The following is an 11,585-nucleotide window of genomic DNA, read 5'->3' as shown; positions in this document are numbered from 1 at the left end:
GATTTGTATGCTTGTCTTCCCAAAAGATTGTCTTTTTTATAGTAAACTTTTCATTAAATGCTAATTAAACATAATATAAGTTATAAAACTTTTGAGTGTTAAATCATAATTAAGAAAACTTTTAAGTTGCATTAGTTAAAAAATGGGGTTTCAAATGAATGGGGTTTGAGGAAGTTAAAAAAAAGGGTTTCAAATGCATGAGATTCAAGAAAAAATGATAGCTTTATAAGTATGTATGATTTATCATTATTAGTTAAATAACATTTATGATATTAAACTTAATATTCTTTTCCAAATCTCTTAATATATTAAATTTTTATATATGTATGTATTACTTTATTCCAAATTTATACTATAAGAGCTTTAAGAGGGTTATAATATATTTTTTGTAAATATAAAACTATAGTACTTTACTATTTTAGATCACATTAATATACTTTTAAATCACCATAATATATTTTTTGTAAATATAAAACTATAGCATTTTGGATTATTAACATGTTTTGGCTATATATATATATATATATATATATATATATATATATATATATATATATATATATATATATATATATTTGAATCATATCATTTTGATCATATAATTTCGGATCATAACATTTTTGAATCAAATCATTTTAAAATAGATTGTTATTAATCATAATATTTTGAATCTTATCATTTTGAATCATATTAGTTTAAATCATGTCATAACGTTTTGAGTTTGACTTATATTGTTTTTGAATCATCTAACTTTAAATCACATTTGAATCAATATAGTAATTACTTTTTTTTTTGTCTTTTGTGGGAATTAATCATAAGTCAGATTTTGAATTTTGAATCATAAAAGTTAGGGTGGTAATATTTTCAAAAAAACATGTTTTTGTAGCATAACAAGTTTTGGATCATAATATATTTTTGAATCATAAATGATTAATGACCATAATATTTTTGGATCATAAACTTATTGAATCAGAATATTTTGGGGTCATTAAATATTTTGAATCATTTATTTTTGGATTATATCACTTTCAACATCATTTTTTAAAAACTTTCAAACTTTGTAAAACAATTTGTGACAACTAAACAACGCTTTTATATATATATATATATATATATATATATATATATATATATATATATATATATATGTTCAGGTTCATTTGAGACCATGCTAATTTTGTGTGACCGTGAGACCAAATCTAAAAATAATTTTAAAATGAAAAATAAAAGGAAAAATCCAAAATTCTTTTTTTAATTATTATTTCCGGAACTTTAATTACCTAAAAAAATAAAAATAAAAAAAATTACCGTTTTTTTTTTTTAAATACGTGAAATATTCTAATAGAATATTACACTGTAAATATTTTAATGTGATTTTTAGAATGTTAGAATATTATACTAGATTTGTTAGATATGTAGAATATTCTAATATTCTACTAGAATATGTAAAAAAAATGTATTTTTTTTATTTATATTTTATTTTTTTGGTATTTTTTTTTTTGGAAAATATAAATTCCGAAAATAATATTTGAAAAAAAAAAAACTTTCAAAAATTTTCAATTATTTTGCATTTAGAAAATGTTTTTTTTATCTACTAAATGAGTGGCTAAGATTACGTCTCACGGTCTCACAAAATTAGACCGTCTCACATGAACCTAACCATATATATATATATATATATATATATATATATATATATATATATATATATATATATATATATATATATATATAGACACACATGTAAGAAACCTTTAAAAGAATTTTGTCGTTTGGAGAGCAAAAATTCATCTTTAAGACTATAAAAACTTGAATTCCTCTAAAAAATTATACGACCTCTTAATAAAATATTTTTTGGATCTTAGGACCATAACAAATATTTCGAGTCGTCTCGTTTTTAATCAACTAAATATTATGATAAAAAATCGATATGGTAAAAAAATGTTACGATGTTTAATCTCTTATTATTAAAAACTTTTCTGATTGTTAAAACTTTAAAAAATCACCTTTAGTTCAAAATAGAAAAAAAAAATTAAAATAAAATAAAAATACTATTTTCCAGAAACTATGAAAATGAGTCATGATTGATTTCCATTTTTAGAGAGTTTTTTTTTTATTTTCAGTTTAGATTTGTTTCTTTTGAACTTGTCTTTTATTATAAAGTAAACTAAAAAGAAGCCAAGAATTATATAACACAGAACCATTAAACACCTTCTTGTTCATAATTTCATAATTTCATAACATTAGGATGAAAAGGGGTGTAAGAATTTACAATTGTCAAATACCAATTCATCATCAAACATTTTCTTGTTGACATCGACCAATTTGTTCTTCATTACTAACCCAATAATTGCTTCCATCTGGCCCACAAAGCTTAAACCTGCATAAACTCAAGATCAATTATATTAACATTATTATTCTAGTCTCATATTAACCTCTCCAAAACCGATTTTCCCTCCTTGTAATTTTGATTCTTTTCATGAGCAGTTTCCTGTCATCAAGTTATACATTCATGTTTCAGTCTGATTATATCTCTTTTATAGGTCGTATTTATCTGTATTTAGATAAAAACCTATGATTGCGAAGATAAAAATGGTAGAAAAAGGTTCACTTCATTTATAATTTGATCACTACACTTTAAAAACCAACCCTCTTTCTAAAATTAGTTTTTTTGGTCGATTTTCTTGGAAGTTGAAGGGTTACAATAATAATTTCAAGTCTAGTCATCAAATCAGAAATGAAACAAAATTAAATTGCTAATTTATTGAAATTCGCCTAATAAAGATAACATAAAACACCAAAAAGAAAAATGATAGAGCTCACAACAAAGATTATCAATTATTTACTGTCAAAAAAAAATTATGACATACATTTAACTGAAATTTGGTAGAAACATGAATAAACTTTTGCACAAAGAAACACATTATTAGCATACATAATAAAAGAAGGTTAATGTATTAAAATTATGAAACAATATTATGTACAAATTTAATAAATATAAGTTTAAGTCAATACAAATACCACACAAATATATGTTTCATGTACCAATCAAGTAAAATAACGTAGAAACTCTACCCCATATGCAAAACAGTAATTACGATAGTTATTGTGCTTTTATTCCTTGTTATCATGTACTTTCGATGTAGGAAAGATGTTTTTAAAATTTAGAATTAGAATAAGTATTTACAATCTTATGAATATTAAAAAGAAGAATATCAAAACATAAAGCATGATTTAATAACCTTAATATCATAATATAATATATACATATTATGTTTATCTATTATATATAGGGACAAAGGATATCCTCATTCCTGTCTCCATGCCTGGTTGACTGGGTTCAGGTATCAGGTTCTCACAGATATGGTGTTTTTTTGCCATCCTCAGTTACATCCATTGAATGAAAATCAACACACAGAAAAAGAAATTCTAAAAGATATTTTATTTCATTCTTATTGTATTAGAGGTAATTGTGGTTTGGTTTGATTGGTTTGATATAAAAACTCTCAGCCAAGCTTTTAAACCTTATATGTAATAATTTCAAACCACAGGTTTTCTATATTCGTCAATTCTTTGGCTTGAATTCACAAACGAACAAAAAAAAGACTTTATTAACTGAAAGCAAGTTCTTTTCTTTAAGATATGAGTACATAGAACAAATTCTTCAAAAAATCATAAACTAAAAATATGTTACGATTTTATGCATTCACTTTCCCCAAAAAGTTTCAACAGAGAAAAACATTCAATAAACCGTTAGAGTTGGTTCTGTTGAAAATACCTGGACACATTGAAGGGTAGAGGCGGCGTATCCTTCTGTGGTGTTTGCCAATGTCACTGTTTTGTCGAACTTTAAATTGAACCGGAGGAGGCGCCGTCGCTGGCAGGACCGCCGCCAACGCTAACCAACGGAGGCAGGCGGAGGTTGCTTATCGGAGAGGAAGTGGGAAGGAGGAAGAAACGGAAGACCAAACAGAGGTGGGATTAGACGATGGGAAGAAGCTGAACGGATAAATCAGGGGAATAGCATACCAGTGATTTTGCGAACCCTAGAACCTGCTTTTGGAATTAGAAGCCGGAGAAGGATTCTTCAGACGACGCAAGCGATGCAGGGAGAAATAGAAGAGAGAAGGTGAGAAATCTGAAGAATCGGAATCAGAGGAGGCACGTATCATAGATTTAAAAGCCTGTGGAGTTATGTGTTAATATTCTATTGGTTAACAAAGGCAGTGAGTGAATAACAGGTGTAGTTTGGATGGGTCCTATTGATCTGGTGGTTGTTTGAGAAGATAACACGTATTTGCCACCACGCAAAGAAAAAAATATATATAAAAGAAAAACAAAAAATAAACACAATAAAGGAAAACAGAATATATATATATATATATATATATATATATATATATATATATATATATATATATATATATATAATATACATTACAGCCCCACCTAAGCTTAGGTACTAAACCTCTAAAATATGTCGTTTTAACATGCTAAATATGCCCGGTTTGGTTTCACTTGGTAAATATATCATCCTCCATAACATTTCTTTCTTTCATTATCGTTTTACCATCTCTGTTTTATTTCCTCAATTATCGTTTATTACTTCACCCAAGTGAACATTACTAAACCCTAAACCTAAACCCTAAACCCTAAATTTAAACCCTAAACCCTAAATCTAAACCCTAAACCCTAAACCTTAAACCCTAAACCCTAACCCTAAACCCTAAACCTATATATAACCCTAAACCCTAAACCCTAAACCCTAAATTTAAACCCTAAACCCTAAACCTAACCCTAAACCCTAAATCTAAACCCTAACCCTAAACCCTAAACCCTAAACATATATATAACCCTAAACCCTAAATTTAAACCCTAAACCCTAAACCTAACCCTAAACCCTAAATTTAAACCCTAAACCCTAAATCTAAACCCTAAACCCTAAACCTTAAACCCTAAACCCTAACCCTAAACCCTAAACCTATATATAACCCTAAACCCTAAACCCTAAACCCTAAATTTAAACCCTAAACCCTAAACCTAACCCTAAACCCTAAATCTAAACCCTAACCCTAAACCCTAAACCCTAAACATATATATAACCCTAAACCCTAAATTTAAACCCTAAACCCTAAACCTAACCCTAAACCCTAAATCTAAACCCTAAACCCTAAATTTAAACCCTAAACCCTAAACCTAACCCTAAACCCTAAATCTAAACCCTAAACCCTAAACCTTAAACCATAACCCTAAACCCTGAATTTTTTTTTCCGAAAATTTTCAATTATTTTGCATTTTTAAAATGTTTTTTTTATCTACAAAATGAGTGGCTAGGATTGCGTCTCACGGTCTCACAAAATTAGGTCGTCTCAAATCAACCTAAACCTATATATATATATATATATATATATATATATATATATATATATATATATATATATATATATATATATATATATATATAACCGCATGACAAAAAAAACTATTGCACACATACAAGGAAATTTAATAGATTTTTTTAATACCATAATGAATAAATTATATTTTTTTTAAAATCTTACAAATTATATATATATATATATATATATATATATATATATATATATATATATATATATATAACCGGCAAATAGATAGAGGGTAACCCGACCCGATGGATCAGGAATGCCTGGCGGGCCACCAAGAAGGGCACCACTCACCACCAGAGGGAACGAAGAATCAAACCCGCACCAATCCAGGCAAAATCCCCCACATGTACTCAGCCAAGAGTCGAACTCCTGACCTCACCCACTAAGGCATATAACCCATGATGCATCACAAACAGCTAGGTTGGTAATCACTTGCTAAATTTCATATATATTCCATTTTTTCCAGCCCTCTCGTAATGAGAACCAACCATTTATTATCTTTTTCATTTTTCTCTTTCCGTATAGAACATGTTCTTAAGAATGTATAAAAGACATGTTGTCACTGCATCCTCGTCACAAATATAGTAAAACTGTTCGGTAAATATAACAAAATGCAAGTGTGTAACGGACAACGAACTGTCTGACTCGTTCTAGAAAAAATGTCTCCGAAATAATGAAGCAACAAATTTGATATCTTTCGTTACATTCGGATACCAACTGGCAAAATTAAACCCGATAATCATATAGAATTCCTCTCGACCGAAATAAATAAATCGATCACCAATTAAAAATCGTAACTACTCAAATATTAGTTGAACGTCCGATCTAACCTCGTGCAACATCAACCAATGTACGAGCAATAGGTCCCCTTTCACAAGAGGTACGTCCACCAAATCTCTGAAAGTTGTGGTGCAAAAATACGTAAATTTTGATAAATAACTAACATATCCGAGTAGATCCTAGTTGTTTCCAGTTAGAAAGAATTTGTGTACACTTGCGGAAAAGTTGTGTTAAAATGAGGAAAAGAAAAAAATTGGTTTATACAGTATATGTTTGAAACTGAACCAGGCTTGTGATATTTTTAAAGCCCAATGAGATTTTCACAGTTAAATGTAAGTTTTTTCGAATTCAACATATGCGAAAGCATGCCTGTTTGGTTAAAAAAATAATTCGTAGGCCATCATTGATTTTCACCGGTAACATCCTGCGAAAATTATAGATATTTTAGACATTTTCCATTTTATTAGCTATTTTAGAAAAAAAAAAAGTTATCTATTTTCTTTCTCCATAATAATTCATTTTCTATAATGTCGTCTACATATAAAACAAATATCACTTGTATACTGTTTTAAAAGTATAATATCATACCTAAAAAACCTGTAATATAAGGATATAATTGAATAGATTTCCAAAATATCATATATTAATAAAAATAAAAAAATAAAACTAATATAATAAAATAAAAATAAAAATAGAATAATATAATACAAAAACCAATGAAAATATGTTACTATGTTTGTATTTAGTCCTTTTGAATAATATAAAAACTATCAACATTAAAAAAAAGGTCGAATTTATTTTACCAAGGCATCGTTGTTGATAGTTTTTAACATTTCTTATAAATGCTACTATTCCTTCAAATTTTATCTTTTCTTGGTAAGAATTATCGACATGAGAAGTTTTTATATTTAAATGAAAATACATCAAGTTATATTCACTTTATTGGAGATCATTAGATGCTTTTTATCCATAACACCCTTTTCCTATTAGTTTTATTGTTTAGACACTAAAGTTTCCGATATGGTATATTGTTGGATGAGTCAAACTAAGGGTACATACACATTATTACTATATTAAAAGGAGAACCCCCCATCCTTGACATTTTGACTATGCTAGAAATACAAGGTCCTCATAGTATGGCCTATATTAATCTGATGCCCCTCATTTTAAAAAAATTATCACATATGGCCCTATTGGTTACTTTTATTATATAACATGGCACTCCAATGAAATTTTGTGAAGAATTTATTTAACTGATACGTTTGAAAATAACCCCCTTCATCAATTTGACTGTTGTTTGAGAGTGTAGAAGTATTTGCTAAAAAAATATCTATAAACTTTGCATACATATCCAAAACAAACGATTATTTTTAACACACCCTTAAGTAATTTAAAAATACAAGATTTAAAAATTAATATATAGAAGTTATTACAAACTATACTAGCTAGCAAACCCAATTAGGCCTAATTAAGTATCTACTTTGTCCATATTATATTTGTTTATTGTTACTAATAGATCTCATCTCAATAAATTTAGAAAATAATATTTATAATCATGCATCCTTTTATTTCATATCGGATACTTATTCAAAACTAGAATAACACGGTGAAAGAAGATTTGTCAATATGTATTTTTTTGAACAAAAATGAATGACTAGAAGACTACACATGATTGATCAAAAATGAATGACTAGAAGACTACACATGATTGATGATCAATGAGGAGTGCTAGTAATGCACAGTTATTTACAAATGATGATCATGCAAGTTGATTATTACATGTGCAATTATATCTTAATACACTTTCACACCCATCTAAAATTTGACATCTTAATACAATTTCTCTTGAAAAACTTCCTTACAAGAAACAAGCCCCATTTATGACAGGGACTAAATTAATATTAATCCATAGTCAAGGGTTGTGAGTGTAACATTTATATAAAATTAGACATATGGATTTGTTGATGTTCTAAACTTATCAAAGAGTGTGAGCCCAAATCGCAGAAAATGTTAAAATTTTCCCCCTTTAAAACCATCGATACCTCACTCCCTTTGCATTGGTCTTCCTCCTTTCAATTCGCTTCAAAATCTCTTCCATTAACTGCTCAAATCTCCACCTTCGCCGGTCTTACTCTCCGCCGGCGCTCTTTCACCACCATAACCGCCGCCATGGGTGACGATTCCGGCATGGACGCCGTCCAGAGACGTCTCATGTTTGATGATGAGTAAGTTTTACCTAGTTTCGTATTAACGATTAGATATTCAACCGTTTTGATTTAGCGATTTATTTCTGGTCTTCTGCTACGACTAATCATGACTCTATATAGTTCTTTTGTTTCATCAACTATCTAATGAAGATTAATAACTAATAACTCGATTTAAGTGGTAACCTAATATCTTAAAGCACGAGGAAAACTGAATCGTGGAAAATTAATTGTTTTGATCTTTTTTCAACTATTTTCAGATGTAGGTGTGTTTAGAAGAGCCTTACTGGAGGCATATTTCTATTTATACACTATCTTTGTGGATTTCGATATTTCGAAACCTAAATTAACATCTTGTCTTCCATTTCTGATACATTAAAACGAACCTTTAGGGCTTAGGTTTTGGGGTTTTGTCTCCATTCTCCAAAAGTGGTAACATTTTTATCCTATTTTGTAGTTTTTCATTCACTGTCCATTTAGTTGAACCCAACAACACTATTGAACTCTTTTTGATTATGTGTAAATTGTAATTATCAAACTTTTTCTATTCAAACGCTTGTTTTTGGAAAGGTGTTGTTAAATTCATCATCACCAGTAAATTTTATTATTTTATACACATATGTCCAATATATTTTGAAACTGTGTTGCTATTCTGATGATAAAGTAGTATCTCAATCTTTTAAATAACATATTAATATGATTATTTACTTAATGGTTATTGGAATTAATAAATTTCACTTTTTCACACATATGGACTTCATTGAGTAAGAGTATGACATATAGTGACAGTTTTTGACATCTTAAATTTCTGCAGATGCATTTTGGTTGATGAAAATGACATTGTTCTTGGGCATGATACCAAATACAATTGTAAGCAGAATATTTTAAATTGGTTTCATTATTATTATATATATACTTTTAAGAAATTAATATACTTTATATATCATGTATTCTGATATTCTCTTCTTCTCTCAACTAAAGATTTATCAATATTGTTCCCAAGACAACTAAATATTCAAAATCAACTTGAATTAAGAACAATATGAAGTATAGCTGTTATTATTTTTATTGTTATTAATGACATGACATGAACATTGTCATAATTTCTTGAACTTTTAGGTCACTTAATGGAGAAGATTGAGAAAGATAATTTGCTTCACAGAGCATTCAGTGTATTTTTATTCAATTCAAAATACGAATTACTCCTTCAGGTAGATTAATTTTCAAACAATTTAAAAAATTAATTTTAATTTCTGTTTTTTTAAATATGTGATATCTATATATATATATATATATATATATATATATATATATATATATATATATTGCAGCAAAGGTCAGAAACCAAGGTGACATTTCCTTTGGTATGGACCAACACCTGTTGTAGCCATCCACTATACAGAGAATCAGAGTTAATTCCCGAAAATGCCCTTGGGGTCAGAAATGCTGCACAGAGGAAGCTTCTAGATGAACTCGGTATCCCTGCTGAAGATGTTCCAGTTGATGAGTTCACAACTTTAGGTCGCATGTTGTACAAGGCTCCATCTGATGGAAAATGGGGTGAACATGAAGGTAACCTTTTTTTTTTTATAAATTTATTTTTCCTTTTTTTATTAAAAAAATTATCCAGTCAAAAAAATTTTCTAAAAGAAAAAAAATGTGAAACAAGTTATTCTTTTTTACAAAGGGAAATTAAATATTCTCCTACATTTTGTTCGTACTCATCCTGCCACCCATGTTAAATATTGACATGTATCACATTTAATGAAATTAATAATATTTTTTAATACACGTGTCATTTAAAATGGGCAGGAGGAAAAGTAAGAACAAAATGTAGGAGGATATTTATTTCTCTTTTACAAAACACCAAAAAAGAGCATACATGTCTTTTGCACAGACAGAGAGATCTCTAGCGATCCTCAACCCGTTTTTTTTTTAGAACAAAAAAATTGCAATTTTTGTCCCATTCACATCGATACCAATCCAAATGCATGTCAAACACAGTACAAGTCTGTCATTTTCTATTATGTCTTGTCTTGTCTTGTCAATGACAGTCTGTCTTGTCTTGTCCTATCTGAAATGACAGTCTGTCTTGTCTTGTCCTGTCATTGACAGTTGTCTTGTCCTGTCATTGACAGTTGTCTTGTCTTGTCGTTGACAAATGACATCGTCTTGTCCTGTCAGTTGACAAATGACATCGTCTTGTCCTGTCGTTGAGAAATAACGACAGTTTGTTGTTGAGAAATGACAGTTTGTCATTGATTGTTATGTCTTGTCCTGTCATTGACAGTATGTCGTACTTTTGGCAGTTGATTACCTACTCTTCCTCGTGCGTGACGTTGCCGTGAACCCAAACCCTGATGAGGTGGCGGATATTAGATACGTGAACCAAGAAGAGTTAAAAGAGTTACTAAGGAAGGCGGATGCGGGTGAAGAGGGTTTGAAATTGTCCCCTTGGTTTAGGCTAGTGGTGGACAACTTCTTGTTCAAATGGTGGGATCATGTCCAAAAGGGGACGCTCAATGAAGCAATTGACATGAAAACCATTCATAAGTTGGTATAAAAAAAAGTTAATCTCGGATGGTTGATATTTATGGTGGTTCGGAGCTAATAATTTGTGTGTTCAAGTCTCGGTTTTTTTTTTTTTTTTTTCCTTTTATTGGGAGTGTTTCTTGTGTACTTGTAACGTAGGCCCTTTGGTTGTTGCTTTAAGAGTTCAATAAAGAACCACCGTTAATTTAAAACATTAGATTTACCGTTATTTGTTACCTTTGACTTATATCATACTTGGGTTGAATGCTTTTTTTTTTTTTTTTTTTTTGATGTAATAGATGATACTGTGTTTGTGTTAGACATGTATTTCATTAAGACTGATAAGGATGTAAATTGGATAGTAGTTGCAAATTTTTGCACAACCTAAAAACTGAAAAGATGGGACTAGGAGTTATATTTAATATTAAATCTATGTGCAAAATGATTATTTTAATTCGATATTCGATATGGGACAAAGGTCATAAGAGACCTAAAATGCAGGATCTTTCGAATGAAAGAAAAAGATACGAATTAAACATGCAATTTATGGATTTACCCTAAACCAAATAGACTAATTTACTCTTTCTAAATATTTATGATGAAAACTAAAAATTAAATTTAAATGATATTTAAAAGTTTTAATCAAGGTTTTGAAAACCGG

At 29.0% G+C, this 11,585-nt stretch overlaps 1 protein-coding gene and 1 long non-coding RNA gene across 2 annotated transcripts; one reads left to right on the top strand and one right to left on the bottom strand.

Moving 5' to 3' along the window:
* Positions 1-2,185: 2,185 nt before the first annotated feature.
* Positions 2,186-4,169, bottom strand: LOC145156336 (uncharacterized). The gene is made up of 2 exons (XR_013736618.1): positions 3,779-4,169; positions 2,186-2,380 (listed from the first exon to the last, which is right to left on the bottom strand). It is a non-coding gene; the product is annotated as an uncharacterized LOC145156336 (long non-coding RNA).
* Positions 4,170-8,173: 4,004 nt separating this feature from the next.
* Positions 8,174-11,153, top strand: LOC145159098 (isopentenyl-diphosphate Delta-isomerase I). Its single transcript, XM_079077994.1, has 5 exons — positions 8,174-8,413; positions 9,207-9,262; positions 9,512-9,603; positions 9,724-9,964; positions 10,702-11,153. The coding sequence occupies exons 1-5, from the start codon at positions 8,196-8,198 to the stop codon at positions 10,953-10,955; spliced, it is 861 nt and encodes a 286-aa protein (XP_078934120.1). The 5' UTR covers positions 8,174-8,195; the 3' UTR covers positions 10,956-11,153.
* The last annotated feature ends 432 nt before the right edge of the window (positions 11,154-11,585 follow it).

This window comes from Lactuca virosa, chromosome 2, assembly GCF_052849685.1.
Source record: "Lactuca virosa cultivar CGN04683 chromosome 2, Lactuca_virosa_CGN04683_v6, whole genome shotgun sequence".
Lineage (NCBI taxonomy): Eukaryota > Viridiplantae > Streptophyta > Magnoliopsida > Asterales > Asteraceae > Lactuca > Lactuca virosa.
Note: the sequence above shows the minus strand (reverse complement) of the source record. Positions and strands in the feature narration are given on the sequence as shown.